The following is a 24,721-nucleotide window of genomic DNA, read 5'->3' on the forward strand; positions in this document are numbered from 1 at the left end:
CACGCTGGCCACGTGACCTGGAAGTGTCTCCGGACAGCGCTGGCCCTCGGCCTCTTGAGTGAGATGGGCGCACAACCCTAGAGTCTGTCAAGACTGGCCCGTACGGGCAGGGGTAGTAAGGTAAAGGTAAAGGTACCCCTGCCCGTACGGGCCAGTCTTGCCATCTCACTCTATAGGCCGGGGGCCAGCGCTGTCCGCAGACACTTCCGGGTCACGTGGCCAGCGTGACAAAGCTGCATCTGGCGAGCCAGCGCAGCACACGGAAACGCCGTTTACCTTCCCGCTAGTAAGCGGTCCCTATTTATCTACTTGCACCCGGGGGTGCTTTCGAACTGCTAGGTTGGCAGGCGCTGGGACCGAACGACGGGAGCACACCCCACCGCGGGGATTCGAACCGCCAACCTTTCGATCGGCAAGTCCTAGGCGCTGAGGCTTTAACCCACAGCGCCACCCGCGTCCCCAGGGGCAGGGGTACCTTTACCTTTAACCATCCAGGGGTCCTTTAACTTTTACCTTTATGTGGCATAGTCTTGAGCTTACGCCATGGGTAAGCAAACTAAGGCCAGATGCGGCCGACGGTCCGGGAAGCAGCGTGTTTTTGCATGAGTAGAATGTGTCCTTTTATTTAAAATGCATCTCTGGGTTATTTCTGGGGCATAGGAATTCCTTCATATATTTTTTTCCAAAATATAGTCCGGCCCCCCACAAGGTCTGAGGGACAGTGGACCGGCCCCCTGCTGAAAAGGCTTGCAGACCCCTGGTTACGCCATGCCACTCCACAAACAGGAGGGCATAATCTTTGTTCTTATATATAATAATAATAATTTATTATTTATACCCCGCCCATCTGGCTGGGTTTCCCCCAGCCACCCTGAGCGGCTTCCAACAAAGTATAAAAACAATACAGCATTAGACATTAAAAACTTCCCTAAAGAGGGCTGCCTTCAGTTGTCTTTTGAAAGAAAATAGTTGTTTATTGCCTTGACATCTGCTGGGAGGGCGTTCCACAGGGCAGGCGCCACTACCGAGAAGGCCCTCTGTCTGGTTCCCTGTAACATTACTTCTCGCAATGAGGGAACTGCCAGAAGGCCCTCGGCGCTGGACCTCAGTGTCTGGGCTGATTGATGGGGGTGGAGATGCTCCTTCAGGTCTACTGGGCCAAGGCTGTTCAGAGGGCTTTGAAGGTCAGCACCAACACTTTGAATTGTGCTCAGAAACATACTGGGAGCCAATGCAAATCTCTCAGAACTGGTGTTATGTGGTCCCGGCGGCCGCTTCCAGTCACCAGTATGCTCCTCTTCCCCACTGCGTAGACTCTCGGGTTGCTACGAGGCCCTAGACGGAGGCAACACGGCTGACGCTTTGGTGGACTTCACCGGCGGCGTCTCCGAACCCATCGACCTGCTGGAAGGCGGCTATGCGAACGACGAAGCCAAACGCAACGTCCTATTTGAGCGGGTGTTGAAGGTCTACAACCGGGGCGGTCTCATCAGCTGTTCCATAAAAGTAAGGAGCCGGCAGTTCTTGTTGGCGTAACCGCAGGAGGGTGGGCCTGACCGTCTCCTGAATCTTAAGCGGTTCCCAAGAATCTGGCGCAAGATGTAAGCCTTGCTTAACCCATAAGCATTGGTGTCCACAGAACCACAGAATTGTAGAGTTGGATGGGACCACAGCGGTCATCTAGTCCAACCCCCTGCAATGCAGGAATATTCCACCCAACCTGGGACTTGAATCCGCAACCCTGAGATTAATTGGATACAATATCCTATTAAACATTAAAAGCTTCCCTAAACAGGGCTGCCTTCAGATGTCTTCTAAAAGTCTGGTAGTAGCGTGTTGCGAAAGTAAAAAAAATGTAAAAACCACCAACCAAAAGCACCCTTTAAATATATTAGAGGCAGGGGACTGGTGAAGTCTTTAACAGGCACCAGAAGGCAGAATGCTATTTATTCCCCTTTGAAGAAGAGCATTCTGTTTTTGGTGCCACCACTGATCAGGCCCTGTTCTTCTGCCTCACTTATTCTGATGCCTTGGCGCTGAGATGCTTGCTGAAATAATTCGTTGCCGAGCCTTGAGTGGAGGCTCACAGGATGTTTCCAAGTGCACTGTTTAATTCTTGTGCTTCCTTTGTCCCCTCGGCAAGGCCACCTCCGCCGCTGACATGGAGGCCCGGCTGGACTGCGGCCTGGTCAAAGGGCACGCTTACGCCGTGACGGACGTGAGGAGAGTCCGCCTGGGCCACGGCCTGCTGTCCTACTTCAAGTCCGAAAAGCTCGATATGATCAGGCTGAGAAACCCATGGGGGGAGAAAGAATGGAACGGACCCTGGAGTGACACGTGAGTATATCTGGGGGGAAAGCCCACTAGAAACGGGGGCCACCTTGTCTAAAAAGCTTTGGCCACGTTCCTACTGATAGGACAAACCAGTTCAGATGGTCCTTCCGTACAAAAAATAAAATAAAAACTGACCTCCCCGCACATAGAAGACTAGCCTGTCAGGGAAGAAAAGATGCTGGGCTGTTTTTTTTCCTCCCTGGCATTTACTTTGCTGTGTGGAAGGAGAGAGAGAGAGAGAGAGAGAGGGGGGGGGCATCCCATCATATTATATTTTTAATTGTGGTCTCACTGACCCCCTGGAAGCATGTTGTGGACTGCTGGTGTCTCCCAGACCCCAACTTCATTGTTCCTCAGACAGATTGTATAAATATTGTAGATATAAGCTGGTTCCACGCCTACCGCCCCCCAGGCATTGTTTCCTTGAAGTCGATAAAAAAATACCGTGTTTTTCTGTGTATAAGACAACGCCCATGTATAAGACGCCCCCTATTTTTTGAGCCCAAAATTAAGAAATAAATTTATTTATATATTTCATTGCAACATTCCGTGTATAAGACAACCCCCAATTTTAAACTTAAAAAATTGGGGGGGGGGGGGGAATATGGTCTTATACACGGAAAAATGCAGTAATATGTATGAGAAAAACAACCCATAGCTACTTACATACTTAAATTTGTGTATTGCCCTTCATCCGAAGATCTTAGGGCAGTTCACTGCAGAAATGCACCAAATAAAAAGGCCAAATGCATAACAAAAACCAAACCAAACCCCATACTCCCCCCCAAAAAAAACATTTAAAAGGACAATGAATGTTAAAATTGATGGTAATTGCAGCCAGACAAGTTATAGCGAGTAATTGGAAAAATGCAGAAGAGCTAGGCGTGAACCAACGGAGGGAAAAATGGAAAAATATTATAATCTTAGAATATCTAACTGTGAAGATACATAAGATGAAAGGGTTTAAGGTCAGTGAGAAGGAGGAGGATTGGTTTGAGAAGATACTGAATTATTTGGGCAGGCTTGAACAATTTGGGGCAATTAAAATGTTGAAAGTTAAATAAACCTTGTGGAGGGAGGAGTGTTAAGGTATATAGAATTGTACATGTGGTTGATTTGAATATGTTATTATTGATTATGTATACTCAATGTATCGGCCGCCTGGGGGGTTTCACTGTTTGTTTTCACTGTTTGTGTTTTGGTTGTTGGTAAAAAAAATTTAAAAGGAAAAAGGACAATGAATGTTAATCAGCCACAGGGCTGGTTGACGAGAAACATTTTCTTTTCTTTTCCTTTTTAATAACTTTTTTATTCAAAATTAAAACAGAACATATTATCCAGAAACATATCATCCTTATTCTCCCCCCCCCCCATTTTTCCTCCCCCCCACACAAAACCCACCCACCCTCCGACTTCCCTCAGTTCCAGTCTTTGATTTCTCTAAGAATGCTGTTTTCTGCATGTTACACAGTTGTACATATCCTCAAACTATTTAGCTGATTATTATCAATAAAAAGTTTGTGAATGTTTATTCAAAACCTGCCAAGGAGTCCAGTTCACTTTGTTGCGTCTTCAAATACTTTGTAAAGGGTTCCCATTCATCTCTAAAGTCACAGTTATCCTTGTCCCGTAGCTTGTATGTCAGTTTTGCCAGTTCTGCATAGTCCATCAAATTTTCTTGCCATGATTCTTTAGTTGGGGTTTCTTCAGTCTTCCATCCTTGTGCTACCAGAACTCTCGCGGCCGTTGTCGCATACATGATGTTTTTCAGCTTTTTTGGCAGATCTTTCCCTACAATACCTCATAAAAATGCTTCAGGTTTTTTAACAAATGTTAAATGGAACATTTTCTTCAGTTCGTTGTATATCATTTCCCAAAATTTTGTTAATTACTTTATAATCCCACCACATATGATAAAATGTCCCCTCCTTTTCCTTACACTTCCAACATATATTTGAACTAGTTTTGTACATTTTCCCTAACTGCGCTGGTGTTGTGTACCGTCTGTACATCATCTTCATGTAATTCTCCTTCAATAGGGAGCAATCTGTAAATTTTAAATCAGTTTTCCATAATTTTTCCCAATCTTCCATCATAATGTTGTGACCTACATCTTGTGCCCATTTAATTATGACGGGAAACATTTTCGCCTGGTGCCTAAAGATGTATCATGTAACCACAATTAATATGATTTTTGTGTTTCCCCTCATGCATCCTCCTGTCGTTCCCGCAGCTCGGAGGAATGGCAGAAAGTCAGCAATAGCGAGAGAGAGAAACTGGGAATGACTGTCCAAGACGATGGGGAATTTTGGTGAGTTAACGTTGTGCATATGAAGCAAAAGCAGGTAATTCTTTATCTCTCCCTCCATAGCCCAGTGCAACTATTGGGTCTTTTCCTCAGTACAAAAGCTGCCAATTCCAGATTTAAGTTTGTTACGGGAGTGCTGGGTTTTGATCTGGGATTGGCGCAGAAACGGGGAATGGAAATGGCTTTTTAATTTTTTAATTCCTTTTTCAAAGGTCTTTATTGAAACTTAACATATATACATAATAACCAAAATCCCCAATGATTCCCTCACATAAAATATAATATCTAAATCACAACAGCTACATAATTATACACTTAATTATAAATCCCACCACCAACCCTCTACTTTCCTCCACAGCAATTCAACTTCTTTATATCTCTTTCTACCTTTTTTCCTTGCATTCTATAATAAATTATTTTTGTTAAATTCTGATTTTTCCTTCTTTCTTTATTGGTTTTGTTATTGCTTACATTTTTTTATTCTAAGCCTTTTAGCATGTCGTTTTTAGAACAATATTTTGACATATAATCTTCGAATTACTTCCACTCCATTCTTAAAAAGTTAAGAAGTTAAAAAGTCGGGGCTTTTTAGTTTAGGTGTTGAGGGGGAAGGATGATTAAAGGGAGATGTGATGGAACTGTACAGAAATGATGTACATTGTCGAGAAAGTGGATAGAGGGAGGTTTCCCTGTCTCACAAAAAAGGACAGCGCGGAGCAGTGGTTAGAGTGCTGGACTAGGTCACAGTGGCCAACCAGTTGCCTATAAAAAGTTTACCTGAGTGCAGGAGGGCTCTGTGATTTAGCAATGGGAACAGTGGTACCTTGGTTCTCAAACTTAATCAGTTCTGGAAGTCCGTTCCAAAACCAAAGCGTTCCATAACCAAGGCACGCTTTCCCATAGAAAGTAATGCAAAACGGATCAATCCATTTCAGACTTTTGAAAACAACCCCTAAAACAACAATTTCACATGAAATTTACTATCTAACTAGACCATTGATCCATAAAATGAAAGCAATAATCAATGTACTGTACTATAAAATAAACAAGACAGTACTGTAGATGATGAAAATTAAAATTCAATATTTTTCATACCCTCACTGATGATAGTCGTTGTTTGAATGGGGGGCTTTTATCCAGTCACGCAATCAATCAATCAGTAGCTGAACTGGGTTCCACACAGTCACAAAAACAAATTAACCGAAAAAACCTCAAAAACAAAAAACGCAAAATAAATAGCAAAAACAAAAGCGCCAAACTTAATCCGTTCCGGAAGTCTGTTTGACTTCCGAAATGTTCAAAAACCAAGGCGCAGCTTCTGGCCAGGCTTTGAGTCAAGATTCGAACTCTTTACTTACTTATTGTTGATTGAATTTATATACCGCCCTATACCCGGGGGTCTCAGGGCGCTTCACGGAATAAAATCAAGATATAAAACCACAAAATACCTAATGAAAATAAAAACAACAACCCAATAACCCCCCTCAAAAAAACCACAACAACACCCAAATTTTGAAAGGGCATAGGATGTCAATCACATCAACCAAAGGCCTGGTTTAAAAGGAACGTTTTTGCCTGGTGCCTAAAGGCGTGTAATGGAGGCAACAGGCGAACCTCCCTGGGGAGAGAATTCCACAGACGGGGAGCCACTGCAGAGAAGGCCCTGTTCTCACATTGCCACCCTCTGGACCTCTCGAGGAGGAGGCACACGAAGGAGGGCCTCAGAAGATGATGTCAGGGTCTGGGTAGGTTCCTATGGAAAGAGGCTGTGCTTGAGGTATTGCGGTCCTGAGTCGAGATTCGAACTCTTCCCCACCGCAGGATGACGTTTGAAGACTTCTGCAGGTACTTCACCGACATCATCAAGTGCCGCCTCATCAACACGTCGTATCTGAGCATCCATAAGACCTGGGAGGAGGTGGTCTTGCGGGGGGCCTGGACCAAGCACGAAGACCCCTTGAAGAACCGCTGCGGGGGCTGCGTCAACAACAGGGACACCTTCCTGCAGAATCCACAGGTGAGGCAGCAGTGAGCGGCAGGTGAGGGGGGGAACAAGGTGTTCCCATGGGGGCAATGCGTGTCTCTGCCACTGAGACCACCTTCTGCTGTCAGCAACTGGAATCGAAAACCTGGGAAAGCTGGCACTGAGCTGGTTGCAAAGGGCAAAGAAGGCGGCAGGTTCTTCCGCAGCTCACATTGGTATGTATAATAATAATAATAATAATAATAATAATAATAATAATAATAATAATAAATTATTATTTATACCCCGCCCATCTGGCTGGGCTTCCCCAGCCACTCTGGGCAGCTTCCAACAAAACACTAAAATACAATAACCTATTAAACATTAAAAGCTTCCCTAAACAGGGCTGCCTTCAGATGTCTTCTAAAAGTCTGGTAGTTGTTGTTCTCTTTGACATCTGGTGGGAGGGCGTTCCACAGGGCGGGTGCCACTACTGAAAAGGTCTTCTGCCTGGTTCCCTGTAACTTGGCTTCTCGTAGCGAGGGAACCACCAGAAGGCCCTCGGCGCTGGACCTCAGTGTCCGGGCTGAATGATGGGGGTGGAGACGCTCCTTCAGCTATACTGGACCGAGGCCGTTTAGGGCTTTCAAGGTCAGCACCAACACTTTGAATTGTGCTTGTAAACGTACTGGGAGCCAATGTAGGTCTTTCAAGACTGGTGTTATGTGGTCTCAGCGGCCGCTCCCAATCACCAGTCTAGCTGCCGCATTCTGGATTAGTTGTAGTTTCCGGGTCACCTTCAAAGGTAGCCCCACGTAGATCGCATTGCAGTAGTCCAAGCGAGAGATAACCAGAGCATGCACCACTCTGGCAAGACAGTCTGCGGACAGGGAGGGTCTCATCCTGCGTACCAGATGGAGCTGGTAAACAGCTGCCCTGGACACAGAATTGACCTGCACCTCCATGGACAGCTGTGAGTCCAAAATGACTCCCAGGCTGCACACCTGGTCCTTCAGGGGCACAGTTACCCCATTCAGGACCAGGGAGTCCTCCACACCAGCCCACCTCCTGTTCCCCAAATCAGTACTTCTGTCTTGTCAGGATTCAACCTCAATCTGTATAGATTAAGTTTGTAGAGGAAAACCTGCAAAAAATTAACCATATTAAGAACATGAAGGATGAGCTATATAAGATGCAATGTAAACAAGAACTCTAAGACTAAGAGATGATGGGTAGTGGGAGAGGGAAGTCACATGGGTATATTATTATGTAGTATTCTATATTTTTATTTTATTTTATAATTCTAGTTGTTTCAACCTGCTGGTCACCAATTCTGGTTTCCCTGCTCTAATGCTGGCTTGCTTTTATATTGATTGTATCTTGCTTTTATAATTTTGTATTTTAGCTATTTTTAAACCGCTGGTCTATGACCGTAATAAAGTGATTGATTGATTGATTGATTGATTGAATGGTGCTGAGAGTTGTTTGGAAATCCCCTATTCCCAACGCAGAGCTACAGTTCCCAGAGTCCCTTTGGAAGGGCGGATTGGCTGTGAAACTACCCTAGGAATCGCAAATCTGGGAGAGAAACAGGAATCTTCTAACAGCTTATTAGAAAGTACAGGGCAGGCATAGGCAAACTCGGCCCTCCAGCTGTTTTGGGACTATAGTTCCCATCATCCCTGCCCGCTGGTCCTGTTAGCTAGGGATGAAGGGAGTTGTAGTCCCAAAACATCTGGCAGGCCAAGTTTGCCTATGCTTGGGACTGAGAGTCTGGGCCCAGCTTAAGCAAGGAACGTGAGAACGTAGGAATCAGACCATTGGCTTATACAGAATCAGACCATTGGCACATCTAGCTCAGAGTTACCGTATTTTTCGCTCGATAGGACGCACCGGACCATAGGAGGGGGAGAACAGAGGTGCATTCGCCCGAGCTTGTGGGACTGGCGGTGGGGGGAAGTGCTGCTTCCCCACCCCCCCAGCCTCAAAGATCCCTGAAGCCTTTGGAGCGCAGCACCCCGCTGCCCTGCAGAGGCTTTCCGCGCAGTGGCGTAGCGTGGGTTGTCACTTGTCAGCAAGGCAAGTAATTTGCACCCCCTAACCCGTGGATTTGCGCCCCCTAACCTGTGGATTTGCCCTAACCCCAGATGTTGCGCCCGGTGCGGCCGGCCCCCCTGCACCCCCCACGCTACGCCACTGTTTCCGCGCAGCCATCCCCAAGCTAGAACAGCGAGACGGAGCTCTCCGCAGCGCTCCGTCTCCCTGTTCTGGCTTTGGGCTTAGCCGCGCAGCCTGCATTCGCTCTATAGGACGCACACACATTTCCCCTTAATTTTTGGAGGGGGAAAAGTGCGTCCTAGAGAGCGAAAAATACGATACCCACACAGGCTGGCAGCAGCTCTCTCCAGGGTTTCAGGCCGGAGATCTATGCCAGCCATGCCTAGAGATCCCAGGGATTGAACCTGGCACCTTCTGCATGCCAAGCGAATGCCCTGCCACTGAGCTACAACCCTTTTCCGGAGCTCAGGCCGGGTAGAGACGGGGAAATGGCCTTAAACCTCCGTCGAACCGGGAATTCCCAGATTTGTAGCTCAGCCTCTTAGCCAGAGAACGGTGGGCGCTAGAGACCCTGGCTTGGAGGTTGCCAACCAAGTGCCCCCCCCCCATTAAACCCGTCTCATTTTCCATTGCTTTCCTTTTCCTGCCCAGTACGTTTTTGACGTGAAGAAAACAGAAGACGAAGTGCTCATTTGCATCCAACAGAAGCCCAAACAGACCAATCGGAAGGAGGGAAAGGGAGAGAATTTGGCGATCGGATTCGACATCTATAAGGTCAGCAGTGTGTGTTTCTGTGAACCGCTGGCCTGTTTCTGATCCTTGCTTCTCACCGTTAGAGACACATGGAGGCATTGCTTTCTATTCTGCTCCACGTCCGTTGCCCGCAACACTGTTTCTACTCTCCTGCGGTTCTGCTGCAGAAACTGCATCATTATTCTTACTATCTTCTGCGGTGACTTTACGTGGCTAACTTAAGTTGCGCCAGTTATGTTGTCGTTATGCTATTCCGCTCCATTTGTTTCAGCACAGATAAATATAAATAGGTAAATATAATAACATCACAAAGAATAAACGACAAAAGATGGGAGAGAGAGGAAAGGAAAGGAAAAAAGAAAAAGAAACAGCAAAACCGAAAAATTATTAAAAAATAAAAAATATTGATCGATCAACAGTAAGCAGTGTTCAATATGTTCAGATTTGTTGACTTCCGTCTACTCTTTGTGGTTTCAATTCTACTACAGTATGTTTAATTATTTGTCCCCACCATGGGGTATGAAATTATTCTTCTATCTAGACACTAGACACAGCCAAGCGTTATTACTGGGACCAAATTTCATCAAATAATTTTTATGACATTCCCATTCTTCTTTAACCTTATCTGCTGATTGGTAGATGAGGTCCTCTTTTAAAGCCACCTGGGTTGCCTCATGTGGCAGTGAGTTCCGTAGTTTCACTCTCCCTTTTTCTTCTTCTCTTCTTTCTTGTGCTTTATTCTGCCCAGGTGGAGCTGAATCGGACTTACCGGATGCACACCCTGCAGCCCAAGGTCGCCAGCTCCATCTACATCAATTCCCGCATCGTCTTCCTGAGGACGGACCTGAAGGAAGGGCGCTACGTCATCATCCCCACCACCTTCGAGGCCGGCCACGTGGGAGAGTTCCTCCTCAGGGTGTTCACAGATGTGCCTTCTGATTGCCAGTAAGCTGCTCTCCATGGAGCGGAGGCTTCCTGTAGCCTTTTGATCCTGGCTGGGACCATATTTGCACCTTTCCGCCTGCCCACCCAGCGCTTAGTGGGACTCTGATAATAGAGGATGCTTGGAGTTCTGGGGCAAAGTCACTGACATCTCTCAGGTGTCTTCCCCCTCCTTCCTCTTTGCAGGGAACCAGGGTGGAATTGATTTAAATCAAATCGATTTAAATCACGATTTAAATCACTAGTCAGTAAGACTTGATTTAAATCACCAGTCAGTAAGACTTGATTTAATTATTATTATTTTTACAGAAAGTGGATTTAAATCAAATCAATTTAAATCACTAGTCAGTAAGACTTGATTTAAATCTTCTTCTTTTTTTATAATCTTAATATTTACAACCAGATGAAGGTTTTGTTTTTGGAATAATAAATTTTCAGACTTGATTTAAATCATTCTTTTTTATCATCTTAATATTTACAACCAGATGAAGGTTTCGTTTTTGGAATAATAAATTTTCAGGCTTGATTTAAATCATTATTTTTTTTATAATATTAATATTTACAACCAGTTGAAGGTTTCGTTTTTGGAATAATAAATTTTCAGGCTTGATTTAAATCCCTAGTCAGTAATACTTGATTTAAATCATATATTTTTTTATAGAAAGACCCGTTCCTCCTGGTATAATCTTAATATTTACAACCAGATGAAAGTTTTCGTTTTTGGAATAATACATTTTCAGAGTAGTTTTTAGGGTTTTATCGGAAATTACTGATTTGGTTATACTGTTAGAAACACAAAGACAGGCAATTATGAAATTGTTGCTTCTATTTGGACAACTTTTCTGCTGTGCTTGGTTTCAAGGAGAAAAAGAATCATTTCCTCAATAACAATTTAAACAGTTTATTTAACTAAAACAATAACATTATAGCATATGTATCCATGTTTGTTAACTGATGTGGTTAAACATTTTTTTTCAAAAAGAATACTTAGACTGAATTTTGGCACACATGAAAAACTTTAAACAAACCCTTATTTCCTGATGAATAGCCTATAATGTAACTTAAGTAGAAAACTATCTTTAGAAAGAATTTTCCCTCCAAAAGCATTTTATTTTAAAAATCCAGAAAGATACAAGTAAGGTATGAAACAAGGTAATAATTTGCTGATATGTTTACTGAAAGGAACGCAGGATGAGGGAGTCGTGGGGAAGCCCGGTTGGTAATGGAAAAATGTCCTTGAAAGTTGGATTTTTTCTTCTATTCTTTTTATTTCTTTCTTTTTTCTTGATGTACTTTACATTTCTGACTTTGTATTTGAAAATGCAATAAAAAATTTAAAAATAAAAAATAAAAATCCGATTTAAATTTAAAAAAATCTGATTTACATTTTTTAAAAATCGATTTTATTGATTTTTCTTTCTAAAAAATCATTGATTTTTATCCACCCTGTAGGGAGCTGACCCTGGATGAGCCCCCGCACACCTGTTGGAGCGGAATGTGTGGCTACCCGCAGATGGTGTCGCAAGTCCACGTCGTCTCGGCTTCCGGGCTGAAGAACCAGGATTCGCAAGAAGGTACAGGGCCCCGATCCCACCCCCATTTCCAACCATGCCCACGCGACACGCCCAAAATCTGCAGGGGGAGGACGAGGAGAGGGGGCACAGCTGCCAACTTTTCCCTTTTCTTGCGAGGAATCCTATTCAGAATAAGGGAATCTCCCTCGAAAAAAGGGAAACGTTGACAGCTATGAGAGGGGGAGAGTTGCTTCAAAAGAGAAGGGGAGCTTTGGGCTGCTGATGGACCGGCCTCGTTGCTTCAGCATCCTATGTTGTTATTTTAATTCAGGCGCGGACCCCTACGTGATCATTAAATGTGAAGGCGAGAAGATCCGTTCGCCGGTGGTGAAAAGCACCGTGACGCCAGAGTTTGATGTGAAAGGCCTGTTCTACCGGAAGAAGCCAGGGCAGCCCATTGTCATTCAGGTGAGGTTTCCTTTATCAAAGGATCATAGTACTATAGCAGGCACGTCCACGTGAAGCTGCAGCCAAGGCTGTTCATCTGTGGCACGATTCCGCAGAAGTGGCGATGAGCCACGGAATGAATCCAGATTCCTAAACCTTTAATTTTCATCACTCTCCCCACACTCTTCCTTCTCGAAAACATTGCTTTCCTAGGCTACCGTAGTTCTTTCAGCTTCTGCTGCGGGCTAAGAAGGCTGTTCTTTTTATCGCAGCCTAACCATGTGCAGGGACGTGGGTGGTGCTGTGGGTTAAACCACAGAGCCTAGGGCTTGCCGATCAGAAGGTCGGTGGTTCGAATCCCCGCGACGGGGTGAGCTCCCGTTGCTCAGTCCCAGCTCCTGCCAACCTAGCAGTTCGAAAGCATGTCAAAGTGCAAGTAGATAAATAGGTACCGCTCCAGCGGGAAGGTAAACGGCGTTTCCGTGCACTGCTCTGGTTCACCAGAAGCGGCTCAGTCATGCTGGCCACATGACCCAGAAGCTGGATGCCGGCTCCCTCGGCCAGTAAAGCGAGATGAGCGCCGCAACCCCAGAGTTGGCCACGACTGGACCTGAAGGTCAGGGGTCCCTTTACCTTTACCTTTAACCATGTGCAGCTTTTCTCTTCAATCATGAGGACTAGATGCTTAGTTTTTTAGATTTCGAGGTCGTTGGTCGAGGTCTGCTAGGTCCACCATGGATGCACACAGCCCTGGTCTGTGGGTGCGTTCCTTCTCCGATGGTCCACCAACTTCTGCTTCTCTCCCTCCAGGTCTGGGACCATAACCTTATCAGCGACACCTTTCTGGGCCAGGTGAGCCTTGCAGGTGACCCCAACAACCTCCTGTCGATGCACATCCTCCACCTGGAGGACAAAGGCAGCAAACGTGTCAACGAGCTTCCGGGGACCCTCAAGGTGCAGTTGCTCACCAGCAACGTCCTGACTAACATCTAAAAGAAGAACGGTTCCCTTCGTGCCATCTGTACATCCGATCTCGCAATATGCAGCATATACGTTTATCTATATCCGTACCTGCATCATGTACTGTGCATGCCTTCACTTTTAAAAGGGGACCAGCGTGTTCGGTTTTGTTTCGTTTCGTTTTGATTTTTATACAACGGTGCCTTTTCAAGAAGTGGGGGGGAAAGTGTTTTCAAATACAAATCCCGGGCGTAATTTTACTGCCAGCTCTGGGCAGTATAAAGGAGTCCCACTCGGGGCTGTATGTTTACACAGAGAAATCTGTCTCTCATGCGCACATGCGTGGCTGGGGGTGGGCTTTGTACCCAGCCTGGGGGGGAAAACCACATATTGCCAACCTGGGCGAAGGGCTCATTTCTTAATTCCCATATCCCCAAGGGTGCTGTCCCCAAAAGTGGGAAAAGGCAGGGAGGAGACGAGGCCTCACTTGAAGGATGCTCAGGAAGAAACACCAGGAATTTGTCGCTTCGATGCTCCCTCCGTGCACAAGTTGGGGCAGGCAAATTCTCTGCCCAGGACTTGCATCTGTGCTGTGATTTTGTGGCTGGCCGATAAAAGTCTGGGAAGCCTTGTACTGAGGACAGAAATTGCTGCGCCTCTGATTTAGATTTCTCCTAAAGAGATCAAGGTTCTAGACCTCATGGGTGCCAACGTGTGGGCGAAGCCAACTGAAATCTCAGAATGCCATATTTCCTGTAGCAGAACGGTGGAGCTTTTAGTGGCTCATGTCCGTCGCACCCATTGACTAGCAAAAACCCAGAATGCAATTGCACAAAATGAGAGGCGAATATTTGGCCAGGGATTCCGTGATTGCCAGAGGTTGCAGGATTGGTTCAGGATTTCAGCTGCGCGGCTACATAAGCATCGCCATTTCCTGGAAAATTCTGAGCAAAAAGGCAAAGGTGGGTCTCATAAAGGGAATATACAATGGTCTGGATATGCAAGATCTGTTGAAATGTCTCTATGTGGGAGAGGAGTGGAAAGTTTTCGTATAAAATGCACAGTCTGGAGAAAGTGGATGGGGCGAAGTTTTTCTTCCTCTCTTTTAACTTGGGGACAATTCGATGAAGATGGATGTAAAGAGATTCAGGCCAGTCAAAAGAAAGTACCGTATTTTTCGCCCTCTAGGACGCACTTTCCCCCCTCCAAAAATGAAGGGGAAATGTGTGTGCGACCTATGGGGCGAATGCAGGCTTTCGCTGAAAGGGGTGCGCACCGACCCCTCTTGCTCTCTAGGCTTCAGGAAGCTATCTGCAAGCCTTGGGAGCCCGCAGGAGTTCCCGCTGGGCTCCCAAGGCTTGCGGATAGCAGCCTGCATCCCGAAACCCGGGGAGCGCAGCAGAGCGCGCCCCGGGCTTCGGGCCTCTCTCCGCAAGCAATGGGAGCCTGGCGGGAAGTCGTGCCGGTCTCCCAAGGCTTGCGGAGAGCTGCCTGCATCCCGAAGCCTGGGGCTCGGGCTTCCCCTGCCTGGGGGGGAAATAATTTTTTTATCTTTATTCCCCGCCCCCCCCAAAAACCAGATGCGCCCTATGGGCCGGTGCACCCTATGGGGCGAAAAATACGGTATTTCACACAATGCATAGTTGGAACTACGTAAGTCGCTACTACAAGGTGCGGAGACACCCAGTGACTTGGGCGACTTGCACGTGACTTCCAACAAGCGTTGAACTTCCATTACCATTTACAGTTACCATAGCAAGTGGTGGTATGGCTCAGTGGTTAGAGCATCTTCTCTGCATGCGGAAGGTCTCGGGTTCAGTTCCCAGGCAGGGCTGAGAAATATCCCTGCCTGAAGCCCTGGAGATTAGCTGCCAAGTCAGTGTTGACAATACTGATAGACCTTCCCATGTTCCTATGCACCCTTGCTCTCGCATACTGCAACCATATGGAAGGTGCCTGCTGTTTTTAGATGGCATTGTACATGCAGCAAAAACAGGGCAGTAGAGGGATCACATCTGCCATGTATTTCCCATATAAGAGACACTCCTTGCTTGTAGAAAACTAGCCTCGTGAGCAAGAAGGTCGCTATCTCCCTGATGTTCTGCTTGCTAGTTTTCTATATGCAAGGAAGGTTTGATTTTTTAAAAAAGGTGATCATTTTGGAGAGCATTAGCAAAGTGTGTTTGTGCATTGAAATGGGAGGGAATTCCATTTGGAGAGTTCAGCCACAGATTTAATTCCAACTTGTGCATTTCAGGGTGGTGTGTTTGTGTGTGTGATGGGAATATTACCCACAAGAAATAAGCCATAACATCAATAGGGCTTTCAATTTAATCTGTTTATTGGGACCAAAAATACCTTCGGATGTTTACTTTGGGGTTTGTTTGTTTTTAAATAAAAAGAACAGCTCAAATGTTTATTATTCTAGCCAAAACTTCCTTCGCTGTTTCTGCCCATTCTTTAGGGACATAAGAGTTGGGCTTTTGGTACTTGGAAATTGCTGTTTCTTAGTAAAACTGAGATTGTTTTCAGAGAGGGAATTGACAATCAGCATTGGGCTTGTGATCCATAGGTGATGTTTCTGATTTAAGGCCTGCTGGTTCCATCAGTTGTTTTTTGTACCTTTATGAAGTCTTATCACTCGCACTTTATCCAATAAATGCCCCGTGACGTGTATGAATGCAAACTGAGGAAATGTATTATTGAGAAGTCGCAATTTTAGAAAATGTTGAAATTGACTGGCTGTATGAGATTTGCAATTAAAAGCCAAAAAATGGCTGAGTCTTATCAATAAATTACTTGACTTTGAGTTTTATTTTTCTTTCTTTCTTTCTTTCTTTCTTTCTTTCTTTCTTTCTTTCTTTCTTTCTTTCTTTCTTCCTTCCTTCCTTCCTTCCTTCCTTCCTTCCTTCCTTCCTTCCTTCCTTCCTTCCTTCCTTCCTGCCTTCCTTCCCCTCCATGCTTTCTCCAAAGTGTTGCATTTGCACATCATTTTCACACGCACACGAGAAGGGTGTTTCGTGATGGATGTGTGAATAGGGCTGAGCTAAAATCACCCCCTCAACTTTACAGCACGAGGTTCATGTAGATAGCTGTGTTGGTCTGACACAGTCGAAATAAAAAAATAAAAAATGTACAGTAGCACCTTAGAGACCAACTAAGTTTGTTCTGGGTATAAGCTTTCGTGTGCATGCACACTTCTTCAGATACACTGAAACAGAAGTCACCAGACCCTTATATATAGTGGGAGGGTGGGGTGGGGTTTTTCTCAGGAGGGTAGTAGGAGATGGGTGATTGACTCAATGGGTATGGTAAACCTGTTGACGACTGTTAACGACAGCAATTAGTCCTACAGGAAAAAGCAAGGGATAGTAGGCAGATGACCAAAAATAGCTTTAGCACATGAGTAGGCAAACTAAGGGACGCGGGTGGCGCTGTGGGTTAAACCACAGAGCCTAGCACTTGCAGATCAGAAGGTCGGCGGTTTGAATCCCTGCAACGGGGTGAGCTCCCGTTGCTCGGTCCCTGCTCCTGCCAACCTAGCAGTTCGAAAGCACGTCAAAGTGCAAGTAGATAAATAGGTACCGCTCCGGCGGGAAGGTAAACGGCGTTTCCGTGCGCTGCTCTGGTTCACCAGAAGCGGCTTAGTCATGCTGGCCACATGACCCGGAAGCTGTACGCCGGCTCCCTCGGCCAATAAAGCAAGATGAGCGCCGCAACCCCAGAGTTGGCCTCGACTGGACCTAATGGTCAGGGGTCCCTTTACTTTAGGCAAACTAAGGCTGGGGCCCAGATCTGGCCCAATCACCTTCTAAATCCACAGACAGTCCAGGAATCAGCCTGTTTTTACATGAGTAGAATGTGCCCTTTTATTTAAAATACATTTCTGAGTTATTTGTTTGGCCTGCCTGGTTTTTTGCATGATTAGAATGTGTGCTTTTATTTAAAATGCATCTCTAGGTTATTTGTGGGGCATAGGAATTCGCTCATTTTTTCCCTTCAAAATATAGTCCAGCCCCCCACAAGGTCTGAAGGACAGTGGACCCGCCCCCTGCTGAAAAAGTTTGCTGACCCCTGCTTTCGCATATGTAATGAGACAAGAATCTAATATCTCTATCCAGACCAGGTCTCTCCATAGTTTTCAGTTTAGTGATAAGTTGTAATTCAACAACTTCTCTTTCAAGTCTATTCCTGAAATTCTTTTGTAATAAGACAGCTGCTTTGAGATCCTGTATTGAATGTCCTGGGAGATTGAGGTGTTCTCCTACTGGCTTCTCTGTCTTGTGATTCCCGATGTCAGATTTGTGTCCATTTATCCTTTGGCATAGTAGGGTTTGGCCTGTTTGTCCAATATATACAGCGCTGTTTGCAAAGCAACAGGAAACTCCTCTCTGCATTTCCAGGGATTCGGAGGTGGGCTTCAAACACCTGTAACAGCAACCATGCTCTCTTTCTTCTCGGCAAGAATAAAAGTCATAATTTAAAAATGGTTAACGAGCCCAACCCTTGCAGTCAATCACAATTAGTAGTTTCTCTCACTTCCGCCCACACTGTGGAGCTATTGTGCTTGGAATATTGCTTCCTGAGAGGAGATGGTTCTGTTTTTGTTTAGCATTCACCCGTCGCTTTGGTCTGAGCCCAACATTGTCCTTCCTCCTTGTCCGAATGCAGATCTAACAGCAGCTGAAAAGTCTTAATTTTATTTTAATTTTAAAAACTTTTCAAGAAAAGAAAAAGAAACAAAGAACAATACATGACACTGTAAACACATTTATGTACATGTTTTCCAAAGTGCAGACTAAAAAAGAAAGAAAGAAAGAAAAATACTTTTCATAACCAATATTACCAAATTTATGCTTCAAACATTACAATATATAAATCCTAGTTAAAATATTATAAAAGTCTTTCGCTGCATTCACCGCACGTCTCTTAGTTATCTTGCTTGCCTTTACATCTGTTCTTCAGTCATTTGCCTTCCTTAGGTTCTTTCATAATCCGTCAAATCTTTATGTTCTCTATATTCTCCACAAGGTTAGTCTAAGCACAACCAAACATTCGTATTTGAGCCCTGCTTGTTTAAATATTCATTTAAGCATTCCCATTGTTTCTGTATTATAGTTTGGGGTTTCTGCCTTATTAAATCCGTCAATTTTGATAACTCCAGGTAGTCACATAGTTTAATTAACCATTCCCCTTTTGTTGGGATATAATTTCCTTTCCAATGACTGGCTACCAACATTCTGAAGGAAATCAGCCCGGAGTGCTCACTGGAAGGACAGATCCTGAAGCTGAGGCTCCAATAATTTGGCCACCTCATGAGAAGAGAAGACTCCCTGGAAAAGACCCTGATGTTGGGAAAGATGGAGGGCACAAGGAGAAGCGGACGACAGAGGACGAGATGGTTGGACAGTGTTCTTGAAGCTACCAGCATGAGTTTGACCAAACTGTGGGAGGCAGTGGAAGACAGGAGTGCTTGGCGTGCTCTGGTCCATGGGGTCACGAAGAGTCGGACACGACTAAACGACTAAACAACAACAATGTCCAACACTGAACAGAGAGTCCGGATTTTGACTCCTGTTTCATAGAATTCTTCATCAGCATGGTGGGAGAATATAGAATTGTTTCATAAACTGAAAACTGAAAATAAAATTTTACAGACGATGACCTGCATGACATATCACCTTCCAGTGATTTCCTTCAGAATGGAGAGGTTTGATCTTCTTGCAGTCCATGGGACTCTCAAGAGTCTCCTCCAGCACCATAATTCAAAAGCATCAATTCTTTGGCGATCATGCTTCTTTGTGGTCCAGCTCTCACTTCCATACATCACTACTGGGAAAACCATGGCTTTAACTAGACGGACCTTTGTTGGCAAGGTGATGTCTCTGCTTTTTAAGATGCAGAGACATTATATTTGCTGAATACACAAAGCTCCACAGGTTATCTTTCATCGTACAAAGTTTGGTACCTCGCTTCATTTAAAGATTTTCAGAGAATTTAAAGAAGTAAAAGGAAAAGTAACAGATTGGTTACAATATTTTCAATTAAATGAAGTACTTAAGAATGAAAAAAGAAAGGATTTAAACTTGAAACTTCAAATTTTCAGAGAGAAATAATAGAAAGTGATATTAAATTATTATCAGAAATGCATAATATATTGTTGGAATGGGAAACCAAGGATGAAGAGGTCAAATGTGTTATGATAAAGTGGGCAAAAAACGTGGGACATAATATTCAGATGACAGGTTGGGGAAGATTATGGAAGATTAATATAAAAGTCACGGCCTGTACGTCACTTAAAGAGAGCTACATGAAAATGATGTATAGATGGTATTTAACACCGGTTAAATTGGCAAAAATGTATAAAACAAGAGAAAACAAGTGTTGGAAGCGTAGAGAAGCAGAAAGTGCATTTTATCATATGTGGTGGCAATGCAAGGTTATTAAAAGTTTCTGGGAAATGATCTATAATGAATTGAGAAAAATGTTTAAAATGACCTTTGTCAAAAAACCAGAAGCTTTTTTATTAGGTACTACAGGAATGGATAAGATACCTAAAGAATATAAGAATCTGTTCTTGGCCGCATGGATATTGCTAGCCTAACACCGGAATGAAGAACAAGTCCCCACGAAAGAAGATTGGCAAATCAAATTAATGGAGTATGCTGAAATGGCCAAATTAAGTAGGAAACTTAGAAATGACATCAAATATATATTTAAAAAATTGGACAGTGTTTATTGCATATGTACAATAGCATTGTAAAGAAGTTAATACATTAGCAGGATTTTTAAAACACTTGTAAGATTGTGGAGAATGTTTAAATTTGGAGGTAATCAGAGATGGAGACTTTATTGACATGCATAAATTAAGATAACACAAAGGAATCAGGGGAGGGAAGTTGAGGGGGTTCTAGTAATCCCAAAATGTGGATTTAATACAATGTGAATGCAGTTGTTTCAAATCGGGCCCTGCCCAATGAGTTTCCAATGAGCCTCTGTCTGGCCACTGCGAGACCAGGACTCTGAGCTGGATAGCCCTTTGGCCTGATCCTAATCACATGCTCACAAGTGGGCTTTCCCTCCTCTCAGCACCTCCAGCAGCACCTGTTGGGAGATCAGCCACACCATTGGGAAGGACCCAGGAGTCCTGCTGGGCTCAGCTACGGAACCAGGAAACCTAGTCGTCCAAAACTGCCAAGACGTGAGAAGGAGCAGGCTTTGCAAAAGTTGGCACCCAGCTTTTGTTGTTGTTTAGTTGTTTAGTCGTGTCCGACTCTTTGTGACCCCATGGACCAGAGCACGCCAGGCACTCCTGTCTTCCACTGCCTCCCGCAGTTTGGTCAAACTCATGCTGGTAGCTTTGAGAACACTGTCCAATCATCTCGTCCTCTGTCATCCCCTTCTCCTTGTGCCCTCCATCTTTCCCAACATCAGGGTCTTTTCCAGGGAGTCTTCTCTTCTCATGAGGTGGCCAAAGTATTGGAGCCTCAGCTTCAGGATCTGTCTTTCCAGTGAGCACTCAGGGCTGATTTCCTTCAGAATGGAGAGGTTTGATCTTCTTGCAGTCCATGGGACTCTCAAGAGTCTCCTCCAGCACCATAATTCCAAAGCATCAATTCTTTGGCGATCAGCCTTCTTTATGGTCCAGCTCTCACTTCCATACTTTTCCCGAAAGAAGTTGGGTCATGGAAACGGCACTTGCGAGTGCACCTCCTGCCCCCTTTCTTGTCTCGTTCGGTAATCTCTCTCTGCTCAGCCCCTCCTCCTGGCTAAGACGGATCAGTGTGCATGAATGGGAGGCTGTTGGAGTGAGTCAGGTACTGTGCAAAGCAGCTCTTGACAGCGAGCGAATGGGAAGGAAGGAGAGAGAGCTGGTGGAGAAGGGAAAACTGACAGCCAGGCGATGCACTCATTCGCCATCTGAACTGAACTCTGCTTGCACCGAGATCTCGCTGAGAACTGGACTTTGGGTTTCTTTCAAGAGATGCCCACCGGCTGTGGACTCGGAGAGGAAGTTTCCATGCGCCACTAAGGTAAGCTGCTAGCAAGCAGACCCAAGTCTAGAGCTGGCCAGTACAGTTCGTCTGGATTTCCATTTTAATTCATGGGGATTTTCTCAAAAGCCTCTTAGAGCTGCTGAGATTTCATTGCAGGCTTTCTCTTGTTCCCACAGATGGGCTGAGTGTTACGGTTGTTTCTCTTTGTGGGTTGTTGTTGCCTTCATGTGTATGTAGGGTGGGTGAGACAGTCACTTTCGGGAGTCTATCCCAATCAGCAAACAGATAAGAAGAAAAGCAAAAGAGAGATTTCTGTGGTCAAACAGGGAGATGTTTTACCGTTGCCTTCCCTGATCTAAGAGGCAAAACCCCCATCCTCCAAAAAAAACAACAACCTCTTGTAATTAGAGTTGTGGCTCAATTAAATACATTGTAGCTGAGTGATCAAATGAGTTTTAGTTAATCAATTGAGTCGTATAACCACCAGATTTGCATACAGGTGAAAGCAGCAGTTCTGAAGCAAGATGCGTACATTGTTTTTAAAGTGATGCATTGCCCATAAGCGTCAAAAAAGGCATTGCCTCCTGTTTGATGGGAAAGGAAAACTTCTAAAATCGTCCTTGCCGTCCACTTTTGGGGGGATTTAATAAAACATGTCTGCTTCTTGGTTAATCAGAGACGCCTTTTTCATTGATTACGGCTGCAATCCTATACATAGGCCTTCCCCATGGAACTCAACGAGGCTTTATTTTGAAAAGGCGTGTAGGGTTGCACGGCAATTTATTTCAATTGGTTAACCAATTAAGCGATTAGACATTCCATTCCCGCTTGCAAAGTTGCTGAAGGAGAAGGCGGGCCACAGCTTCTTGATTGTGAGAAGCATCCGACCATCTTCACTAAATTCTCTCCCTCCCACCCCAGGTGCCAGATTTACCTCTTAAATCTCACACTGCTTCATCAACATCCATAAAATTGATGCCACAAACAATAACTGGGTTGTTTGAGACACTGAGCTGGCCCCCGAGGTTGGGTTAGGAACAAAAAAGTGCCCAGTCTGTTGTTGCTGTAGATTTGCGTTCCATGGTGTTCGATGTTGGCTGGGACTCGAGATCTTGCAGAACGTTTTAGGCTGCCTTTGAATTGTTGCAACTGCAAACGCTCCCTTCCTCACTAGCCTGCAAAAAGACACACACAAAACAACAACAACAACAACAACAACACACAACTGTGTTCTCTTTGCCCCACAAGCCTAGATCAATGTGTTTATGTCATGCAAGGGTAGATTTCGAACAAATTGGGAGAACCCTTTTGAAAGCACTTTGATAATGGGAACTGTTACCCGGGAGGGCTGAAGATCTTCAAGCTGAGATTGGGCGGTGATCTGGTGGTGATCTACTGCTAGATACCTAGGTTTTTTTAGTGTTCAGACAGAGTAGAAGGGATCAGGCAGCAGTATTGCCATGTTTCTTTGTCTGCCATCTCCCCACAAAACTGTAGCCAGTGTGGCTCACAAGATATCACAAGAGGCAGTGATGGCCATCAATTTGGATGGCTTCAAAAGAGGATTAGACAAATGCATGAATGGTAAAGGTAAAGGCAACTATGGGGTGCGGCGCTCATGTTGCTTTCAGGCCGAGGGAGCTGGCATTTGCCCACAGACAGCTTTCCGGGTCATGTGGCCAGCGGGACTAAACCGCTTCTGGCGCAATGAAACACCATGATGGAAACCAGAGTGCATGGAAACGCTGTTTACCTTCCTGCCACAGTGGTACCTATTTATCTACTTGCACTGGCGTGCTTTCAGATTGCTAGGTTGGCAGGAGCCGGGACAGAGCAATGGGAGCTCACTTTGTTACGGGGATTCGAACCTCCGACCTTCTAATCGGCATGCCCAAAAGGCTCAGTGGTTTAGACCACAGTGCCACCCGCATCTCTTGCATGAAGATTGCACTATTGAGGCCTCCTAGATACATTGGCTATACTCTGCCATCAAAGGATGGATTTAAAAGAGGAAAGAGACAGATTCATGGAGGAAAGTGCCGCCAGTGGCTACTAGTCATGGTGGTTATTCCTCTTCCTTCGCAGCAATGCTTCTGAATAGCAGTTGCTGGAAACCACAGGGAGGGAGGGACGGCTCTTGTGCTCAGATGCTGCTTGCTGTTTTCCCACAGGCATCTAGCTGGTTAGAGTGAGGACAGGATCCTGGACTGGATGGGCTACCGGCCCGCTTAAGCAAGCCTGTTTTTACGTTCTTATCAAAAGAAGAACATAGAACAATTAAAAAACAACAATATTGAGAACACTTACCGTATTTTTCGCTCTGTAAGACGCACCAGACCACAAGACGCACCTAGTTTTTGGAGGAGGAAAACAAGAAAAAAAATATTCTGAATCTCAGAAGCCAGAACAGCAAGAGGGATCGCTGCGCAGCGAAAGCAGCAATCCCTCTTGCTGTTCTGGCTTCTGGGATAGCTGCGCAGCCTGCATTCGCTCCATAAGACGCACACACATTTCCCCTTACTTTTTAGGAGGGAAAAAGTGAGTCTTATAGAGCAAAAAATACGGTAAATAACAATCGTCTTCTCAATCATTACAGAAAACAAATCTATGAAACATGGGTAGGCCAACTAAGGCCTGGGGGCCAGATCCGGCCCAATCGCCTTCTAAATCCGGCCTGCAGACGGTCCAGGAATCAGTGTGTTTTTACATGAGTAGAATGTGTGTTTTTATTTAAAATGCATCTCTGGGTTATTTGTGGGGCATAGGAATTTGTTCCTTTCCCCCCCTTCAAAATATAGTCCAGCCCCTCACATGGTCTGAGGGACAGTGGACTGGCCCCCATCTGAAAAAGTTTGCTGACCCCTGATATAAAACAACACAAAGAAGCTGATCTAATTTAGCAGCCTCAAACGAAACAGTTTGAAAAGAATGCCTGGTGCAGAAATGAAAGGGTGGTATACAAAACAGGGGGCCGAGAAAGAGTCACTATACCAAAAAGGCATTTCCACAAAGAACGTAAGAAGAGCTTGCTGGATCACACCACTGGCCCACCTGGGCCAGCATCCTGCTCTCAAAGGGGTAGACCAGATACCTGGATTTGAGCACAGGAGCAACTCTCCCCTCTGTTGTTTCCAGCAATGGGTTTGCGGAAGCATCACTGCCTCTAACTGCGCTGGTTAGCAGCCTTCAGTAGCCGACAGGCGTCCACCACAATTTACTTACATGCATTGGGTGGTGGCTGCGTGTATCGCCTGGCATGCTGGCGAATGGTACAGTTTTGGGTCTCCTGCAAGAGGGCCTTGAAATAAACCCAGAGCTTGGGTTCACTTGCCAAGAAAGAAAGAAAAGAAAGGAAGGAAGGAAGGAGGAAAGGAGGAGAGGAGGGGTGGAAAGAAAGGAAGGAAAGGAAAGGAGGAAGGAAAGAAAGGAAAGGAAAGGAGAAAGG

General features: G+C 45.1%; 2 protein-coding genes across 2 annotated transcripts in view; both read left to right on the forward strand.

The window, feature by feature from the left end:
• CAPN5 (calpain 5) overlaps positions 1-16,088 on the forward strand; it is an 85,833-nt gene extending 69,745 nt beyond the window's left edge. The window contains exons 5-13 of the mRNA XM_028725898.2: positions 1,314-1,506; positions 2,144-2,337; positions 4,568-4,645; positions 6,464-6,659; positions 9,315-9,437; positions 10,165-10,361; positions 11,811-11,932; positions 12,204-12,340; positions 13,130-16,088. Of these exons, the coding sequence (XP_028581731.1) occupies positions 1,314-1,506; positions 2,144-2,337; positions 4,568-4,645; positions 6,464-6,659; positions 9,315-9,437; positions 10,165-10,361; positions 11,811-11,932; positions 12,204-12,340; positions 13,130-13,312 (1,423 nt within the window). The 3' untranslated portion in view covers positions 13,313-16,088. The remainder of the gene's footprint in view (positions 1-1,313; positions 1,507-2,143; positions 2,338-4,567; positions 4,646-6,463; positions 6,660-9,314; positions 9,438-10,164; positions 10,362-11,810; positions 11,933-12,203; positions 12,341-13,129) is intronic.
• A 4,997-nt stretch (positions 16,089-21,085) lies between these two features.
• Positions 21,086-24,721, forward strand: part of MYO7A (myosin VIIA) — a 171,620-nt gene continuing 167,984 nt past the window's right edge. The window contains exon 1 of the mRNA XM_077926921.1: positions 21,086-21,312. The gene's annotated coding sequence lies outside the window, so the exon portion shown is untranslated. The remainder of the gene's footprint in view (positions 21,313-24,721) is intronic.

This window comes from Podarcis muralis, chromosome 4 (genome assembly GCF_964188315.1).
Source record: "Podarcis muralis chromosome 4, rPodMur119.hap1.1, whole genome shotgun sequence".
In the NCBI taxonomy this organism is placed as follows: domain Eukaryota; kingdom Metazoa; phylum Chordata; class Lepidosauria; order Squamata; family Lacertidae; genus Podarcis; species Podarcis muralis.